At 44.8% G+C, this 21653-nt stretch overlaps 1 protein-coding gene across 2 annotated transcripts in view; it reads right to left on the reverse strand.

Moving 5' to 3' along the window:
- Positions 1-19645, reverse strand: part of MLXIP (MLX interacting protein) — a 70156-nt gene extending 50511 nt beyond the window's left edge. For both annotated transcript variants that reach the window (XM_047762357.1, XM_047762356.1), the window contains exon 1: positions 19117-19645. In XM_047762357.1, coding sequence (XP_047618313.1) covers positions 19117-19529 — 413 coding nt within the window. In that variant the 5' untranslated portion in view covers positions 19530-19645. The remainder of the gene's footprint in view (positions 1-19116) is intronic.
- Positions 19646-21653: the final 2008 nt, after the last annotated feature.

The following is a 21653-nucleotide window of genomic DNA, read 5'->3' on the forward strand; positions in this document are numbered from 1 at the left end:
CAGAAAATCAGCTAAGTGATGCGGAGATTCTCAGCTTCCAGGAAAAAGACTTTAGACTGTTGATGCTGAAGAAGATGCAAGACATTGGAAATAAGCTGGAGGCAAAGATGGATAACTTACAGGAAACAATGAGCAAAGAGATACAAGATATACAACTTAAACAAGAAGAGATGCAAAATACAATAACTTCAGTAAAAAATTCACTAGAAGCAGCCAACAGCAGAATACAGGAGGCAGAAGAACAAATAAGCGAGGTGGAGGACAGATTAGTGGAAATCACGGATGCAAAACAGAAAAGAGAAAAAAAGATTGAAAAGAAATGAAGACAGTCTAAGAGAACTCTGGGACAACATTAAATGCACCAACATCTGTACTATAGGGTTTCAAGAAGGAGAAGAGAGAGAGAAGGGGACAGAAAAAATACTCAAACAGATAATAGCCGAAAACTTCCCTAAGATGGGAAAGGAACTGCTCACTCAAATCCAGGAAGTGCAACGAGTACCATATAAAATAAATCCAAGGAGGAACACCCCGAGACACATATTAATCAAACTGACCAAAATTAAAGACAAAGAGAAAATCGTGAAAGCAGCTAGGGAAAAGAAACAACATATAAGGGAACTCCAATAAGGTTATCGGCAGATTTTTCAGCAGAAACTCTGCATGCCAGAAGCAAGTGGCATGATATACTTAATGTGATGAAAGGAAAAAAACCTCCAACCAAGATTACTTTACCCAGCAAGGCTCTCATTCAAATGTGAAGGAGAAATCAAAAGCTTCACAAATAAGCAAAAGCTAAGAGAATTCAGCAACACTAAACTAGCTTTACAACAAATACTAAAAGAACTTCTCTAGGCAGAAAAGAAAAGGCTGCAACAGGAAACAAAAATACCACAAATGACAAGGCTCACCAGTAAACGCATATATACAGTAAAGGTACGAAATCATCCATGCACAAATACACCACCAAAATCAGAAATCATGAAAAGAGGTGGGTACAAATGCAGGACATTGGAGACGCACTTGCAATTAAGAGACCAACAACTTAAAACAATCTCATATATATATATAGACTCATATCAAAACTGCAGAATAACTACAAACCAAAAATCTACAATTGATACACAAACAAATAAGAAAAATCCATGCAAATACAACACTAAAGATAGTCATCAAACCAGAAGGAGAGAACAAGAGAAGAAGGGAAGAAAAAAGAGCAACAAAAACAAATCCAAAGCAATTAATAAAATGGCAATAAGAACATACAGATCAATAATTACCTTAAATGTTAATGCACTAAATGCTCTAACCAAAAGACACAGACTGTCAGAATGGATACAAAAAACAAGACCCATATATATGCTGCCTTCAAGAGACCCACTTTGCTTCTAGGACACATACAAATTTAAAGTGAGAGGATGGAAGAAAATATTCCATGCGAACAGGAATCAAAAGAAAGCTGGAGTAGCAAATACTCATATCAGACAAAATAGACTTTATTTTATTTTTCTGTCTTTTTGCCATTTCTTGGGCCACTCCCATGGCATATGGAGGTTCCCAGGCTAGGGGTCAAATCGGAGCTGTAGCTGCCGGCCTATGCCAGAGTCACAGCAACACGGGATCTGAGCTGCGTCTGCAACCTATACTACAGCTCACGGCAATGCCAGATCCTTAACCCACTGAGCAAGGCCAGGGATTGAACCCGCAACCTCATGGTTCCTAGTCAGATTCATTAACCGCTGAGCCACGATGGGAACTCCCAAAATAGACTTTAAAATGAAGACTATTTTAAGGGACAAGGAAATCACTACCTAATGATCAAAGGATCAATCCAAGAAGAAGATATAACAATGTTAAATATCTACGCACCCAGCACAGGTTCACCACAATATATAACGCAACTGCTAACAACCTTAAAATGACAAATTGACAATAACGCAATCATAGAGGGGAACTTTTAACACCCCACTTTCAGCAATGGACAGATCATCCAGACAGAAAATCAATAAGGAAGCACAGGCCCTGAATGAAGCATGAGACCAGATGGACTTAATAGATATTTATAGGACATTCCATCCCAAAGCAACAGAATACACACTCTTCTCAAGCGCACATGGAACATTCTCTAAGATTGATCACATCCTGGCCTACAAATCAAACCTTGGCAACTTTAAGAAAATTGAAATCCTATCAAGCATCTTTTCCAACCACAGCACTATATGACTGGAAATCAACAAGAAAATAACTGCAACAAAACACAAACATGTGGAGACTAAACAACATGCTACTAAACAACCAATGGATCACTGAAGGAATCAAAGAGGAAATTAAAAAATACCTAGAAGCAAATGACAACAAAGAAATGACACTCCAAAACCTATGGGATGCAGCAAAAGCCATTCTAAGAGGAAAGTTTATAGCAATACAAGCCCACCTCAGGAAACAAGAAAAGGCAAAAAGACAAAAGAAAAGAAAAGAAGAGAAGAGAGGAGAGGAGAGGAGAGGAAAAGAAAAAAAGAAATATGTTTCCAAGGTTCCTCCATGGCAGTACTTCATTCCAAAAGTTGTTCTCCATGTTTGTAAACTTATTTGCCCATGATAAAGCAAGGTGACCACTCTGTAAATGATGCAATTTTTCTCATTATTCTAACATTATGAACATTTTCAAACATATAGAAAAACTGAAAGAACTGCATAATGAACACCCATGTACTCGCCACCTGAATGCTATAATTAACACTTTGATGTATTTAGCACAAATTCATCTATCCACCCGTCAACCCATTTTATTTTGTTTAAGCAGTGGTTCTCAAAGAGTGATTTGGAGACCCTTTTATGGTCCAGTACTATTTTCAATAATACTAAGAAGTAACTTGCCTTTTTCACTCTCATTCTCTCAAGACTATATGATGAGGTTTTCCAGACGTTCAATATGGCAACAGATGAATGCAAAAGCAGATGTGAGATGTGTTTGAACTAAGCATTAACTAAGATATTTGCAAATGGGTAAAACAGTGTCATTCTTCTCATCTTTTTGTTTGGTTTGGTTTGGTCTGGTTTGGTTTTTGTTTGCTTTTTAGGGCGGCATGTGTGGCATATGGAAGTTCCCAGGCTAAGGGTTGAATCAGAGCTGCAGCTGCCAGCCTGAACCACAGCCACAGCAATGTGGGATCCTAGCAGTATCTGAGTCCTACACCACAGTTCACAGGAACACTGGATTCTTAACCCCTGAGTGCGGCCAAGGATTGAACCTGTGTCCTCATGGATACTAGTTGGGTTCATCACTGCTGAGCCACAATGGGAACGCCTCATCATTGTTTTTGAAAATAGTTATTCTATACAAGAATATGTTATTTATATTAACATGTAACGGGGTTTATTTTTTAAAGTACTTTAACAAACATTCTTATTTTTTTCTCAGTTTACATTTCTAATATAGTAAGCACTGATATAAACCACAAGCAAAAGTTCTTTGGGGTTCTCAATATTTAAGAGCACAAAGAGGTCCTGAGACCAAAAAGCCTGAGAGGCACTGTTTTAAAGCATTTCAAAGTAAGATGCTAACATCAGGACACTTGGTCCCTGAGTTCATTATCTATCAATGGTTCTTTTGGTTTTGGTGAGATTAACATACTATAATAAAATGTACAAATCTGAAGTATACCATTCAACGAGTTCTGACAAATGTATACACAATCCCCCCTCAAGATACTCAAGATGCAGGATCCTAGAAGGTTCCTTCGTGCTTTTTCAGGCGTCTCTTCAACTCCCCTCACAGGCAAGTACTGATCTGATTTTTCTTCACCATAGATGAGCTTCACCCAGTCTAGAACTTCACATAAAAGGAATCGGTATATGATCTTTGGGGTATGACTTATGTTGTTACGTTATGGCATAATGTTTCTGAGATTCATCCATGTTGCTGCACAGACCAGCAGTTCGTCCTTTTTTACTGATGAATGCAATTTATTTCTAAGGCTGTATCTCTCAAAAACATAAGGTCCATGGAAGAAAAATAAGATTGGCAATTATGTTACTAGTCTAGCCCTCCCCTTTACATTGTTTTTCTTTTTTTACAGTTAACAACAACCCAACTTATAGGGGCTGACTGACATGTTGCTAACAGTGGCACCACTGTCCACTGGTGGCCAATCCACTACCTCTCCACCATATATATTGTCATTTCCTGTTCTCACCTTGTAAGGAAGTTCCTAACAGAATCTGTAAGAGAACTTTATTATAGGAAATGGAAAGTCAACATCCAAATAATGAAGCTACTGGGCTTCCCTCCAAAACCTGCCCGCCAGAGCTCCCGTAGAGGCTCGGCAGTCATGAACCCAACTGGTATCCATGAGAGTGTGGGTTTGATCCCTGGCCTCACTCAGCGGGTTAAGGATCCAGCGCTGCTATGAGCTGTGGTGTAGGTTGCAGATACGGCTTGGATCTGGCATTGCTGTGGCTTTGGCATAGGCTGGCAGCTGCAGCTCTGATTTGACCCCTAACCTGGGAACTTCCATATGCTGGGGGTTCAGCCCTAAAAAGACCAAAACCAAAAAACAAACAAACAAAAAAACTTGCTTGTCAATGAATGGACAAACAATGGAATACCGCCCAGGAGTAAAAAGGAAAGAAATATGGATATGTACTACAAATATGGATGAACATCGCAAACATTACGCCAAGTGAAAAAAGCCAGACACCAAAGGCCACATACCATGTGATTCCATTTACATGAAATGTCTAGAAAAGGCACAGACAAGCAGATTATAGACACAGAAAGCAGATTAATGGTTGTCTGGGGCTAAGGTGGGAAGTGGGATTAAACATAAAAGGGCATAAGCCATCCTAGCGGGGTGATGGAATGTTCTAAAAGTGGACTGCTATAATGACTACGCAACAACAGAAAAATCAATGAATGTACTCTTACAATGACTGCGTCCTACAGTATATAAATTATACTTTGATAAAGTTGTTAACAACATCAATGACAAAAACTCGTCTGTACAAGTAGAAGAAAGAGTCTTGCTCCAAGGCAGAGAAAGTTCTGTTTAATTATTTAAAGAACAAAGGAGGCAATTTAAAGACCCTGCTACTCAACTGGAAAATAGGTATTCGAAACAGCAAGCTAATCATGTGTCGTTTTGAGAATTCATTGAAAGGATTTCATTTTAATAAATAAAGAGGATTTTTTTTTAAATTTGGCCACGCCCACAGCATGCAGCTATTCCAGGGCCAGGGATTGAATCCTCAAACACCACAGCAGCGACCCAAGTGCTGCAGTGACAATACCAGATCCTTAACCCACTGTGTCACGAGGGAACTCCAATAAGAGGGATTTATAAAATTCACTTTCTCTAAAGAACTTCTTGGTATCCAGTTATCTGGGCAGGTCCCACAAGATGTGGTAGTCATTTGCAAATGGGCCAGTTACCCCCTGAGCATATTGAAGGGGTTCTTTAGGTTGTTTTTTTAAAAGCGAGAATATTGGGTAAATATCTGGAAATTAGGTTAAGTCTCCTACTTTCTACATAAGGTGTTTTTTTGTCTTCATGACTGTCCCAGGGTGACAGGGGAAAAGAGGCCACCTTCTGCCCTTACACCCACAAGCCACAGAGGGAAGGAGTCGTAACTGGCTTTCAAAACAGATCCTCTTATTCACAAAATACTCCTCAGCAGGGATGCTGTGCTAACAAAATCCCCATGGGCTCCCCTCTCCAGTGCAGCCCTAACTCCCCGAATTCTTGTTCCTACCAGCAGCATGGTTCTACTGCTGTCTCTCCATGAGCTCTTTATTCCCTGGCCTCACTCTTCAATGTTCCTCAATTGGATTGCTCATGTTCACTTCTGAGACTCAAAAGCTAACAACAGGAATTCTGTTTCTGGAATTATTTTTCCAGATCTTGGACACTCTTCTGGAGCTACCAAAACCCTTCTATACTGCTTCCTTCTAGAAGGTTTTTCTAATGGTACAGTCTGACTCCAAACACATTAGCAATGCTAAGATTTGGAGATGTTCCCTCTTAGGGCACTCAAGACCTCGCAGTACTCCTCTACCACAACCAGACCAAGCGAGGGAAAACATCATTCGGCACAGGACAGTATATGTATTCCACCGGAAAAAAAAAAAATTATCATTTCAAATGCAAGCTCAAAACGCCCAAACAACCTCCTATCGAAACAAATCCCATCGCTAACAGGCCCCTCATGAGAAGTTGGGGACAGGGAGCCAAGATGGAGCAGCCAGGACAGAAGAAAGCACACCCGGGTACCTGGACTAGTCTGGGCTAAGTAGAGAAGCACTCTGGCAATAGTGAGGACCTCCCTGGGCACTGCAGTGACCCCACACTGACAGCCCCCAGCAGACTCTTCTCTGGGAGCTCCCCCACCCACGGCAGCCAAGTTTAGTGCTTGTCCCCAGCACCACACACACCAGCCAGGCAGTTGACTGGGCCTCCCTCAGCTTCCTCGTTTCCGTTGTGTGCACAGGGCCCAGGCCAAAACCCTCAGAGTCATCGCTGATTCCTTGGTTTCTTACAATCCCCAAGTCCTGTCCACTGGCAAGCCCAACCTGCCTTGAACCCTCATCTCCCTCAGCGTTCTAGCCACACTGACCTGAGAACTAGTGGTCGAATCCAAGCAGCAGCTGCAGCTGCAGCAACAGGGGTTCTGAGACCTACCTGTGACCTACACCACAGCTCACAGCAATGCCAGATCCTTAAACCACTGAGCAAGGTCAAGGATCGAACCCATATCCTCATGGATACTAGTCAGGTTCAGAACCCACTGAATCACAACGGGAACTCCCCACACTGGCCTTCTTTCTAGCCCTGGAATGTGCCAAATTCATTCCACCTTGGGCCTCTGCCTCAGGCTCTTCCACCTCCTGGAATGACTACCCATGTCTGGCTTGCACTCACCACTCAGGTTTCACTTCCACCTGAAACATCACCTCCTTAGAAGACTTCTCTGACCAGCAGAGGTAAACTGTCTGCTGCCCCTCCCCCAGCTCCTATCACTTTCCATCTTCCATTGTCTTTTATGCTCTTCACCAAACTAACAATATAAATCTAATCTGCTTACTGATTCCCCCTCCGACTATAAGCTCATGACTGTATAATACTTGTAGGTCAGGTCACTGTGCTGTACCCCCTGAAACGTGTACAGTGCAGTTTGTCACTTATATCTCAATAAAACTGAAAGAAGAAAAAAAAGAATATAAATGCCATGAAGGGAGAGGACTAATCTGTCTTGTTTACTACTGTATCCCTAAGGGCTAGAACACTGACTGGCACCATGGATAGACTCATGAGCTGGGGTCCCTGAGGTGAGGCTCAGAGAGAGAGCCTCAAATATTTGAATTGAAGACTCTGGAGCTAATTTAATTAGACAATTGGCAAAGAGCACTGAGTAATAGGAAGCTCTAAGCAGGGCTGTGTGTGAAACACAGGCCACGGGCAAGCTCCAGTTAAGCAGACACAGAAGCTCCCATAGCAGAAACTCTGAGGCGGAGCACAGCCAGGCAGCAGGTGAAGGCGCCAGCTGGCAGCAGAAGTAAGATCCCAAAGAAAAGTAGAGCCTAAGAGAAGAGCTGAGTCACTTGATGGGGGTGAACCTAAAGGAAAGGGCCCACAGCAGCCTGGGACCCAGGGGATCTGGGTGGGATCCCAATGGGAATCCTGGAGTTTCGTGACAGCACCAACACCTAGATATCTGCTGTCTGAACTGCACATATTACACTCAAGAAGTAACTCAATTCTGGGGAACAAGGAGTTCGCACTCCTGATTTGTCATCAGTCATGTATGTATCCTTGACAACAAGTACTATTAACTTTCTACAATAGCCTACGCTAGGAACTGTACTGGGGAACCACGATCAGACCCGCTTTACAGACTTTCTTTTATGACGGAGACCCTCCTCTCACCAGATCCTAACACAGTGAGGTGGGCTCCTGGGGAGGAAGAAACATGAAGGAAGACCATAATACCGGAGTTACATGCCTAAAAACACCACCTCAAGAAACATGAAACTGATCTATATTTAGTTTCCTATGGCTGTTGTAACAAATGACCACAAAATCAGAGGCTTAGAAGACACAAATTTATTATTTTACAGTCTGGAGGTCAGAAATAGAGTCTGAAATGGGCTTCGTGGAGCCAAAATCAAGACATCAGCAGAACGGTTTTCCTTCTGAGGATCTAGGGGAGACTCTGTTTCCTGGCCTTTTCCAGCTTCCAGAAGCTGCCTGCATTCCTAGCTCCTGGCCCCTGCTCCATCTTCAAGGCCAGCGATCTCAGGCCAAGTCCTCCTACAGCTCCCTCTCTGGTTCTCTCTTCTGCTTTCCTCTTCTACTTCTTCATATTTTTTAAGAGCTATACTCACGGCATATGAAAGTTCCCAGACTAGGATTCAAATCAGAGCTGCAGCTGCAGCCTATGCCGCAGCCACAGCCATGCAAGATCTGTACCGAAAGTCTGTGACCTACCCCACAGCTCTAGGCAAGGCCAGATCCTTAACCCACTGAGGCCAGGGATCAAACCCACGTCCTCAAGGATACTAGCTGGGTTCCTTACTGTTGAGCCACAATGGGAACTCCCTCGCATTCTACCTCTAAGGATCCTTGTGATTATACTGGGTCCACCCAGATAACCCAAAAATAATCTCCTCCTTTTAAAGGCAGCTGATTAGCAACCATAATTCCTCTTTGCCATGTAACCTAAAATATTCTCAGGTTCTGGGGATTAGAATGTGGACATCTTGAGTGGCCATTCATCTGCCTAGCAACCCAGTCCATAGGAGGCACAATACAAACACCACCCAGCAAAAAGCACTGAGGCCACCATCCCACTGCACACCCACACCCCAAAGCACTGCTCCACAGAGCATGTATCTGTCTTTGTGCAGCTGAAGATAAACAAGGTTCTGCCAGAGGCACATTTATGATGTTGGCATCTAGGTCCCTGACGTTCCCTGTTCAATTCCATAGGTATTTCTTAGCCACCTGGTACGTCCCAGACACTGGTAGGCTCCATAGGAAAGTTACAGGTGAAGAGAGCAGAAATCCTGGGAAGTGAGGTCTATGGAAGGTACAAGGTGGAATCAGTAATGGTGACGCATCTGCCGAGGAGGGTGGTGTTCACTCCCTCTGGGAAGGACTAAAGGGGAATAGGCGCTTGAGCCGAGTCTTGAGGGAAGGGCAAGATATTTCACCAATGGGGAAGGGCAGCTGGAGGAAGGACATGGAATGGCCTAAAGACATTCATTTTCCCCATCTTGGTCTTCTCCAACTCAGCCTTACATTCCTAAAGGAACTGGCACTTTCACCTCCTCTCTTACAGAATCATAGGCTTCCGTGAGCAGATGAGGGAGGTGACTTTTCCACTCCAGAGACATTAGACATGTTTCCTCACCTCTCAGCAACAGGGCAAATTAACTTCTGTGCTCAGCTTTTCTTTCTTTCTTTTTAAGTTTGAAAAATAACAATTCAGAGTTCCCATTGTGGTGCAGCAGAAATGAAACCAATCCAACTAGGAACCGTGAGGTTGGCAGTTCAATCTCTGGCCTTGCTCAGTGGGTTGAGGATCCGGCATTGCCATTAGCTGTGGTGTAGGTTGCAGATGCGGTTCGGGTCTGGCTTTGCTGTGGCTGTGGTGTATGCCAGCAGCTGTAGCTCCGATTTGACCCCTAGCCTGGGAACCTCCATATGCCTCAGACACGGCCCTAAAAAAGGAAAAAAAAAATTACAATTCCACCATCACCTGACTGAGAAGGTTACTGTGACTTAGGATAACGTAAAGAGAATCTAGGGCACACCAGTTGCTTGTTAGCATGAATTTTCTTCCCTCCTCTGACCTGAACGAATGAACTCCCTCCACTCTCCCCTCCAATCCTTTTCCCAGGTTCTTCCCAATTTTATCACTCTTCTTCACGCTTCCATCAGAATGGCAATTCTAGACTATCAAAGAGAAGCCAGGTAAAAGGAACTCTGTGGCTTCCTGCTGGGCAATGTGATCTGTAGTTTTGACAGTTAAATGGGGAAGGGGAGATAATTATGAAACCCCCTCATCAGGGGCAACCGTCCACACAGATTCCAATTAGGCAAACACACACACAAACACCGAGTCTGGTTTCAGCACTCTCCTCAGTGCACCATGTGCAGCCATTAGACCTGGTTCATGCTGTTTATCACAGCCCCTGCTAACTGTTCTACATCGGTCTGTTTATCTGTTCCCCACCCCAAATGTGTGAGCTCCTGGAGGACAGACACTGTCTCATACCTGCCCCTCAGTCCATCTCAGTGTGCCCTGTAATGGGACACTGTATAAGGATGAAAGGGTGAAGAAAACACAAGAGAAGAGAAACTGCTTCTCTTCAGCACAGCTGCAGAAGAATAAAACTAATTTAGGTATGAATGGTTCCTATGTACAACTAGTTACCACACCTAGGATTAGAAAGTTCTTCTAGGAAAAACTTAAAATTTGGAGGATATGATGCTCTAAACCTTCAATCCTTGCTATTCCTTAAGCCTGGCTGGGACAGCTACCTTGGGTCAGGAACAGAGGGTTATTATACATATGTAGAGAGGGTTACAGTCTAGAAACTTGGCTATCTTACAGGTCCAAATGAAAAGGTCTCCTCAAATATCCACTTAAGCAGAAACCCAGTGTCCAGAAAGTTACTGCTTATCTCTAAATACATAAAAGGACTCTCTCTCCCTCTCCCCCAAGCCATCGCACCAAGGCTCCCTAAAAAAGGGTTATGTTAACCTATAATTCAAAAACATACATGCACCCCTATGTTCACAGCAGCACTATTCAAAATAGCCAAGTATGGAAACAACCTAAATGTCCATCCACAGATAAATGGATTAAGAAAATGTAGTACACTTTGATGAATACAAATGCAAAAATTCTCAACAAAATTTTAGCCATCCGAATCCAACAACATATAAAAAAGTTCCTATACCACGACCAGGTGGGATTCATCCCAGGTTCACAAGGATGGTTCAACATACGCAAATCAGGAGTTCCCGTCTTGGTGCAGTGGTTAACGAATCCGACTAGGAACCATGAGGTGGCAGGTTCGATCCCTGGCCTTGCTCAGTGGGTTAAGGATCTGGCATTGCTGTGAGCTGTGGTGTAGGTCACAGACACGGCTTGGATTCTGTGTTGCTGTGGCCCTGGCGTAGGCGGGCAGCTACAGCTCCGATTAGACCCCTAGCCTGGGAACCTCCATATGCCGCAGGAAGCGGCCCTAGGAAAGGCAAAAAGACAAAAAAAAAAAAAAAAGCAAATCAATCAACGTCATACACCACATTAACAAAAGAAAAGTCAAAAACCACATGATCATCTGCATTTGACAAAGTCCAACATCCATTCATGATCAAAACTCTTACGAAAGTGTAGAGGAAACATACCTTAACATAATCAAAGCCATTTATGACAAACCCACGGCAAATGTAATACTCAATGGAGAAAAGCTGAAAGTCTTCCCACTAAAATCTGGAACAAGACAAGGATGTCCACTCTCATCACTGTTATTCAACTTAGTACTGGAAGTCCTAGCCACAGCAATCAGACAAACCAAAGAAATAAAAGGCATCCAAAAAGGAAGGGAAGAGGTAAAACTGTCACTGTATGCAGATGACATGATACTACATACAGAAAACCCTAAGGACTCAACCCAAAAACTACCTGAACTGATCAACACATTCAGCAAAGTAGCAGGCTATGAGATTAACATTCAGAAATCAGTCACATTTCTGTATACTAACAATGAAATAGGAGAAAAGGAATACAAAAATACAATACCTTTTAAAATTGCACCCCCCAAAATCAAATACCTGGGAATACACCTGACCAAGGAGGTAAAGGACCTAAATGCTGAGAACTATAAAACATTAATCAAAGAAATTAAAGAAGTGGAAAGATATGCCATGCTCCTGGGTTGGAAAAATTAATATTGTAAAAATGGCCATACTACCCAAAGCAATCTACAGATTCAATGCAATCCCCATCAAATTACCCATGACATTTCTCACAGAACTAGAACAAACAATCCGAAAATTTATATGGAACCACAAAAGACCCAGAATTGCCAAAGCAATTCTGAGGAACAAAAACCAAGCAGGAGGAACAACTCTCCCAGACTTCAGGCAATATTACAAAACCACAGTCATCAAGACAGTGTGATACTGGTACCAAGATGGACATACTGAACAATGGAACAGAATAGAGAACCCAGAAATAAACCCAGACACCTATGGTCAATTAATCTTTGACGAAGGTGATAACATAAAATGGGAAAAAGACAGTCTTTTCAGCAAGCATTGCTGGGAAACCTGGACAGATGCACGCAAATCAATGAAACTAGAACACACCCTCACACCATGCAGCAAAATAAACTCAAAATGGCTTAAAGACTTAAACATAAGACAAGACACCATCAAACTCCTGGAAGCAAACACAGGCAAAACATTCTCTGACATCAACCTTATGAATATTTTCTCGGGTCAGTCTCCCAAAGCAACAGAAATAAGAGCAAAAATAAACCAATGGGACCTGATCAAACTGACAAGCTTCTGCACAGCAAAGGAAACCAAAAACAAAACAGAAAGACAACTTACAGAATGGGAGAAAATCGTTTCAAACGCTGCAACTGACCAGGGCTTAATCTCTAGAATATACAAGCAACTTATACAACTCAACAGCAAAAAAGCCAACAACCCAAATGAAAAATGGGCAAAAGACCTGAATAGACATTTTTCCAAGGAAGATGTACAGATGGCCAACAAGCACATGAAAAAAATGCTCAACATCCCTGATTCTTAGAGAAATGCAAATCAAAACTGTCACGAGATACCACCTCACACCAGTCAGAATGGCCATCATTAATAAGTCCACAAATAACAAACGTTGGAGGGGGTGTGGAGAAAAGGGAACCCTCTTGCACTGTTGGTGGGAATGTAAGCTGGTACAACCACTTTGGACAACAGTATGGAGGTACCTTAGAAATCTATACACAGAACTACCATATGATCCAGCAATCTCACTCTTGGATATATATCCAGACAAAACATTCCTTAAAAAAGATACATGCACCCACATGTTCACTGAAGCTCTATTCACAATAGCCAAGACATGAAACAACCCAAATGTCCATCGACAGACGACTGGATCAGGAAGATGTGGTATATATACACAATGGAATACTACTTGGACATAAAAAAGAACGAAATAATGCCATTTGCAGCAACATGGATGGAACTAGAGACTCTCATGCTAAGTGACATAAGTCAGAAAGAGAAAGACAAATACCATGTGATATCACTTATATCTGGAATCTAATATAAGGCACAAATGAACCTTTCCACAGAAAAGAAAATCATGGACTTGCAGAACAGAGCTGTGGTTGCCGGGGGCGGGGGGGGGTGGGAGTGGGGTGGTTGGGGAGCTTGGGGTTAAGAGATACAAACTATTGCCCTTGGAATGGATTAGCAATGAGATCCTGCTGTGTAGCACGGGGAACTATGTACAGTCACTTGTGATGGAGCATGATGATGTGTGAAAATAGAATGTGTACATTTATGTGTAACTGGGTCACCATGCTGTACAGTAGAAAAAAACTGCATTGGGGAAATAACTATTTAAAAAATAATAATAGGAGTTCCCGTTGTGGCACAGTGGTTAACGAATCCGACTAGGAACCATGAGGTTGCGGGTTCAGTCTCTGCCCTTGCTCAGTGGGTTAACGATCTGGCGTTGCCGTGAGCTGTGGTGTAGGTTGCAGAAGCGGCTCGGATCCCGCGTTGCTGTGGCTCTGGCGTAGGCCAGTGGCTACAGCTCCGATTCGACCCCTGGCCTGGGAACCTCCATATGCCGCGGGAGCGACCCTAGAAATGGCAAAAAGACAAAAAAAAAAAAATCGAATCCATCAAATAAAAATAAATAAATAAATAAAAATTTTTAAAAATAATAAAAAAGGGATCATAATGTTAAAAAAAAGGAAAATGTAGTACATATATACAATGGAATACTACTCAGCCATAAAAAGAATGAAATAACTGCCATTTGCAGCAACATGGATGGAACTAGAGATTTTCATACTAAGTCAAGTCAGTCAGAAAGAGAAAGACAGGAGTTCCCGTCGTGGCGCAGTGGTTAACGAATCCGACTAGGAACCATGAGGTTGTGGGTTCGGTCCCTGCCCTTGCTCAGTGGGTTAACGATCCGGCGTTGCCGTGAGCTGTGGTGTAGGTTGCAAACTCGGCTCGGATCGCGCGTTGCTGTGGCTCTGGCGTAGACTGGTAGCTATGGCTCTGATTAGACCCCTAGCCTGGGAATCTCCATATGCCGCAGAAGCAGCCCAAGAAATAGAAAAAAAAAAAAAAAAAGAAAGACAAAGACAAAGACAAACACCATATGATATCACTTATATGTGGAATCTAAAATATGGCACAAATGAACCTATCTACAGAAGAGAAAAAGACTCATAGACATGGAGAACAGACTTGTGGTTGCCAAGTGACAGGGGGAGGGAGTAGGATGGACTGGGAGTTTGGGGTTAGTGGATGCAAACTATTACACTTAGAATACATAAGCAATGAGGTCCTACTGTACAGGGAACTATATCCAATATCTTGGGATAGAGCATGATGGAAGATAATATGAGAAAAAAAAAAGTGTGTGTGTATTTTATACACACATACACACACACATGACTGGGTGTGTCACTTTCCTGTACAAAATAAATTGGCACAACATTGCAACTCAACTATATTTAAAAAAGGATTTTAAAACGGTAGCGAAGTAAAACAAAAATGAACCACAAAAAGCTATCTACTAAGATGTGTTCAGAATCTGTGTGGGTGATTTACATGTATGACATTCCTTACAATGTTAAGAGGGTAAGAACCATGACCTATGTTCTAGAGTACATAGCTTCCTTGCGAGGCCTTAGAAAGTATGGTTTAAGAATGCACCCACTGAGCATTTGTCAAGCAGGCATTTCAAAGCCACATTAAAGACCCAGATAGATTATTTTCCTCAATTTATAGATGAAAAACTCTGGCCCCTAATAAATGTCAGCTGAATGAGGACACAGAATTGGATTCAGCCCATTAAACCTCCCCTTGCCTCTTATTTGCCAGGTACTGGACACATTCACAGACATTATCTCAGTTAATCCTCACTTTCACCCTGCAGGAAACTTTATCCACCCCATTTTACAGTGGTAGACAAGAAGACTTAGAGAAAGTAAGCCATGAACTTCTAAGCTCTGCCTTGGGGAGAGGCAACTTCTTCCCTTCCCAAATGTCCCAATAATTGAACACACACTGTAGGACTGAACAAAGACATTTCACTATAGGGCTTCTTAGCATCACAGTGTGGGAAGGTCAATTTTTTTAGGTTAATTTGTGCTTTTATTTGCCAGTATAACTTAACTACAGTGGCTTGCAAACCTTTTTTCTCCTTTTAGGGCCACATCTTTGGCATATGGAAGTTCCTGGGCTAGGCACTGAATGGAAGCTACAGATGCCAGCCTACACCACAGCCACAGCCACAGGCACAGCCACACTCGATCTGAGCTCCATCTGCAGCCTATGCTGCAGCTTGCAGCAACACTGGGATCCTTAACCCACTGAGCGAGCCAGGAACTGAATCCGTATCATCACAGAAACTACGCCACAATGAGCCACAATGGGAACTCCAAACTTTTTTGATCTACATTTTACATCACAGTGTGTGTGTGTGTGTGTGTGTGTGTGTGTGTGTGTAAATGAAACAAGTTTTACCAAAATGTCTATCCTGAGTGTTAAAAAAAATTTTTTTTCTTAAAGCAGTTTTACTTTTACAACAAAACTGACAGGAAGGTACAGAAATTCCCCATATACCCCCTCTTCCCACATGCATAGCCATTATCAACATCATTCACCAGGGGTACTTTTTTTTTTTTTAAACCAAGGATGAACTACACTGACACATCACAATCACCAAAGTCCACAGTTTACCTGAGGGTTCACTTTAATGAAGTGAACAGTGCTGCATATTCTACAGAAGCATTTGGACAGAAGTATAACATCTATCCATCATTATAATGTCATACAAAGAATTTTCATTGCTCTAAAAAACTTCTGTACTCTGTGAATATTCATCTCCCCTCTCCCCCAAACTCCTGGCTACCAGTGACCTTATTGTCTCTGCAGTTTTACCTAAGAAGGACATGGATTTGAAGGCCAGCTGTACGCAGCTGGAATCCATTCGAAGTGTTACTGCCCCAGGTGGACTGCTGGGGACACTCACACCTAATCCCGATCCCTCCAACACCCTGACTTTGGCAAGTCGGTCTTGCCAAAGACCCTGCAGGAGTTCAAGACTTTGCACATTCAGGAACAGATCATGTTTAGCGTCCCTAGACCACTTCACGTGACTGGGGAAAAAACAACCACAACTTCCCCTGCACTTAGTTCCTCCCCCAAAGAGCTGTTGAGCCTCGTCTGGGAACAGCTGGGAGGCAGCAGTTAACAGGAAACCAAACCAAAAAAAAAAAAAAAAAAACCACGGCACAGAGTGTACCAGGGAGAGTTAGGCAGCTAGAACGAAGAGGCCAGGGGATAGACAGGAAGTTGAAGTTAGAAAAAGCCTAGGCCAGAAACAGCCAGACACAAGAGGAGGCCCAGCTGGCCTTTCTCGCAGTCCCAAGAGAAGGGAAAAACCTGAAAAACAGTGGTGAAGGCTCACACTGCACTAAACGGCCCACCTCTAGGGCCAAGCCTTCTTTCCTCCCTGACCCCTGTATCACAACCCTCCCTCTCTGAAAACCAGCTACTGGTCGTGATAGGACAGCTGAGGTCAGAAACTCACTTCTGCTCTCATGCTGCCTTCTGGGCCAGAGGTGACAGCCCAGACTACTGGTTTTGAGTCATTCCTCTGTCAATCTGTACCCAAGTTCGTATTGCCAACTAAACTCCAGGGCCATCCAAATCAGCCTTACACAGAGAGACAAAGAGCATCTTCATGAGAAATTACTAGGCAGACACACATTGAGGACCTGCAGGGGCGGGATTCGTGTCCAGGGAATAACTGAAAAGCAGGAGGGTCAGCGGGGCTGGAGGTTTGGAAGAGTAAGGTACTCCTCAAACCAAATGAAGGGTGCCTTTTGCAATCAAGAAAGTTAAATGAGCAAGGGCCAGCTGCCAAAATATTTTTGAAAGAAGAGGAAAAAAAAAAACCACCATTACTAAAATTCCTTGGTGTTATTTAATAATAAACCTCTAGGTTATCCAAACTGAGGGCAAAGGGGAGACTGGTTTACTTTTCCTTTAGCAGAGCTTAGGTGAGAGCTTTCTACCCCATGCCTCCTCCTACTCAATCATCCATTCTCTCTTTGTACCTAGGAGAAGTTTATATTAAAATAAAGAAGAGGATTAAGTTCCCTTAATAAAAACACATTCCTGTCTTTCACCTCTAGTTGTGTTAGAAAGGGCTCTCTCACACTATAGCATATGCTGCAAACTGGGGGAGTGTGATTCCAATGAAGGGCTCAAAATTTGAGACTGAGTAAACAGGGCTGAGAGAGGGCAGAAGGCTGCAATCTCAATACCATTTGTTTAAAAAACAAACAAACAAACAAACAAAAACCAGAACATCTTCACAGGCTCTGTGCCAGCTCAAACTGGCAAGACCAGAGAATCAGAGCAGAGCCTAACCAGCATGCCACGCAAGGGGGGTGGGAGGAGAGCGGGAGGAGAGCGCTGGGTAATGTACTGCAGCCATGTGGCAAACAAACCATCAGGGAAACCTTCATGAGAGGAAATGGGGGTGGGAAGAGTGGGGGTGCATTTCAGGAACATAACAAAGGAACAAACTGATTAATCACTCATTCCAGAGGGGGAAAATGCCACCTGGAGCCATGTATATCTAGTGTTTCAACTTCGGGTCAATGTGTAATGTTTTAACTGGGATATATTTGGGGCTTGCTGCTTTCCAAAAAAGGGGGGGGGGAGGGGAGATTGTTCTTATTCTTCTTTACACTGTTTCTGGAGTCTCCAAGGAAACTTTCTCTGGTGACTGCACAGGAGACCTAAGACAGCCCCAGCCAGTCCAGTCACTAATGCAATAACCTCCACTCTGCTGAGATCCTATCTTGAGCTTTGTTCAGGGCTGGGTTGCTCTGCACTGAAGCTAGTCCAGAGAAGTTCTGTGGCTTAGGCAGAAGTTATCTCAAGCAAATACCTAACAAACACACAGAGAAACGGAAAGTGGAAGGACATTTTAACCCATTAGGGCCAGGCATTTCTCTGCCTTAGTATGAAAGGATCTCTGCCTACAGCTGAATCCGCATGGCAGAATGGTGCCAGGGATGCCTGCCTTAAACACTGACACCTCCATGTTATGTTCAGGGCCAGCCTGAGAACCCCCCAACTTGCCAGAAGGACAGACTGCACCTCCAAGAGCTGTGGCTCCAAGTCTTCCTAGGAGGCACCCAGGTCCCTCCCAAGTTGGGATAGGCCTTCCCAATAGAGGAGATGTGAGGGGACCCAGCCTCCCTCTGCTGGGGCAATAAGAAAAGTAGCTAACATTTATGCAGCAACAAATTATGTGCCAGGTACTGGAATAAGCATTTTACCTATCTCGTTCCATGCCCACAGCAGCCAATGGGGGCAGATACCACTGCTGATCCCCTCTTCACAAAAGAGAAAACAGATTCGGAGTTTTTATACAACCATTAAATTCTGAGCCACCCCTGGGCAGGTTGTCCACTACTCATTATTGGTGGAAACACACAAAGCGTTTGGGAGAAGGAGTGGATAAAGTCGAGTGACACCGGGTGCAGCCTGTATTTACACCTATTTCTCCTCCGAAATCGGTGGCCTAGGGCCATCGAGAGGAGGGCCTGGATGGGGAACGTGAAGCCGGAAGAAGCCAAGCACTGCTGACAGATTCCCAGGACACCCGCCCCTCTCACTTCCATTGGGGACCCCAGACCCATAAACCTTCCCTAAGGGGTAAGACCAAAAGAAATGCCTGAAGCCAAAAGGTCCCCCGGCGACCCAGCCCACCACGCTTGTTTTGTCAAAGGGAGCCCCGCTCCAGAGGTGGGGCCGGCCGGGTCCCTACCTGTAGGCCAGGGTCATGCACTCAAAGAGCTTGGTGAGTGAGGCGTCGATGGACAGGTGGCAGGAGCTGGTCTTGCCGAAGCTGTAGGTCTGGCACGTCTGCTTGTTGACCGTGTCGAAATCATAGCCCTTCTTGGGCGGGTGCTCTCGATGCGGCGACGACACCATGAAGTGGCCGCTGTGGATGATTTGCTGCCGGCGCGGAGGCTCCTCGCGGCCCGACCCGGCCCTGGGGTGCGGTGGCCCGGCGCTCGCGTGGCCCCGGGCCAGAGTGGCCGCGCTGGAGGCGGGCGGTGGGGACGGCTCATCTGTGTCCGAGTCGTCGTCGTCCTCTGGCACCTGGGGCTTGAGCAGCACCGCACGGCCCCGGCTGTGAGGCCGGCGCGGGGAGCACAGGAAGACTTCGGCGGCCATGGGGGGACCCGGCCGGGGGCATCCCCTGAGGCCCGGGGCTACGCGGCGAAGAAGGCTGACGGGGCGCCGGCCCTGCCCGGCCCGCGCGCCGACTGTCCGCAAGCGCGCGGCTGGGCAGGAGGGGGAGGGCGCGGGTCGACTGGGCCGCCTCGGCGCCGGCCCCGGCGTGACGTCACCGGCGCGTCTGGGCCAATCGGGTGCCCGTGTCGGCCTCTTAAAGGCGCAGGGGAGCCTTTCCGTATCTGGGCGGACAAAAAGGGGGGGGGGAGGGGTAGCCCGAGGCCCCGCCTCAAGGCCCCGCCCCTCGCCACCCCGTTCCCTTAGGGGTGGTACGGGACTTGGTGGCCAGGTGGTGCCTCTAGCCAGTGTCTCGGCCTGAGAGAGGCGTTGGCAGAGTAAGTCGTCCTGACCCCGCCCCGCGCTCCGCCTTGCAGCTCCACGTGGTGGTTGAGGGTGGCGCTCTTTCCACCTCCCAGGGCCCACTTTCCCCTGAGGAGCCCGGAGTTGTGCTCTAACAGCTCTTACCAGGTGTTGCTGGGCGCTGGGGATTTTGTCCATTTTATTGATGAGAAGATTGAGTCGCTGAACACCACCGTAAAGGGATTTTTCTAACGCTAGGGCAAGATCAAGAACACTACTTACATCCTCAGAAGTGGAAACTGGCACTTCAAAGTTTATTAAGGCACTTCCCTAGAGCATCACTACTACTAAGTTGCAGAACCAGCCACCAGCTTTTTAACTACGACTCACAATACTGTCATTATTGTTAAGATCTTAAGTTTGGAGAGGGAACCAATCCCTGAATAATTCCAAAAGGGGAAAATCGCGGCCATGGTTTTCTTCTCCGAGGTGGGGAATGAGTCCTGTGCCTCAGAATGTTGTCACAATTTAAAAAATGACTATAAAGTGCTTGTCACAGTACCTCTCAAAGAATGAGCACTAAATAAATGCACTACAGACTGAAGGAATTGAACCAGCCATGCCAGAAGAACCTAGAAATTACCAATACTCAACCACTTTTGACCTATAAAAACAGCAATTTCACATGGTTCAACCTTATAGTTCACACTTTTACAAAGCTGTCAAAGTGTCAGGAGCTCAAAGCCAGCCTGGGATTGGAGCCATGTGGGAAAGGTGGGAGATGGCAGAGTGTCAAGCGGGCCAGTGAGGCTGCTGGAGTAGGAGCTCCCACCCTGGTCTCAGCAGGACCTCCAGGGTCCTCCACAGCTGCTCCTGTGCTCTGCTTTGAAGCCAGTTTCATTTTCAAATTTGGGTGGGGCTGGAGTTCCTGTTGTGACTCAGTAGAAACGAATCTGACTAGCATCCATGAGGATGCAGGTTCAATCCCTGGCCTTGCTCAGCCAGCTAAGGATCTGGTGTTACTGTGCGCTGCAGTGTAGGTCAGAGATGCAGCTCAGATCTGGCATTTCTGTAGCTTTGGCTTAGGCCAGCAGCTGTAGCTCCATTTTGACCCCTAGCCTGGGAATCTACATGTGCTGTGAGAGCGGCCCTAAAAACCAAAAAAAAAAAAAAAAAAAGGGAAAGAAAGAAAAAGAAGCAATATAATGTCCAACAAGAGAGAAATCATTGACTATATTATAGTCACCAATATAATGGAACACCACCTATTAAATGATGCAGACATATATTTGTTAACATATAAAAGTGTCCATGACACATTGCTGGGTGAAAAAACAACTTTAAAAAGCTATCAGGAGTTCCCGTCGTGGCGCAGTGGTTAACGAATCCGACTAGGAACCATGAGGTTGCGGGTTTGGTCCCTGCCCTTGCTCAGTGGGTTAACGATCCGGCGTTGCCGTGAGCTGTGGTGTAGGTTGCAGACGCGGCTCGGATCCTGCGTTGCTGTGGCTCTGGCGTAGGCCGGTGGCTACAGCTCTGATTCGACCCCTAGCCTGGGAACCTCCATATGCCGCGGGAGCGGCCCAAGAAATAGCAAAAAGACAAAAAGACAAAAAAAAAAGTTTTCAGGAGTTTCACAGCTGAGCTGTAACAAACCCAGCTAGTATCCATGAGGACGCAGTTTGATTCCTAGCCTCACTGAGGAGGTTAAGGATCCAGCGTTGCCCTGAGCTGCAGTATAGGTCTCAGACAAGGCTCAGATCC

The sequence above is a fragment of the Phacochoerus africanus genome, chromosome 15 (genome assembly GCF_016906955.1).
Source record: "Phacochoerus africanus isolate WHEZ1 chromosome 15, ROS_Pafr_v1, whole genome shotgun sequence".
Classification (NCBI taxonomy): domain Eukaryota; kingdom Metazoa; phylum Chordata; class Mammalia; order Artiodactyla; family Suidae; genus Phacochoerus; species Phacochoerus africanus.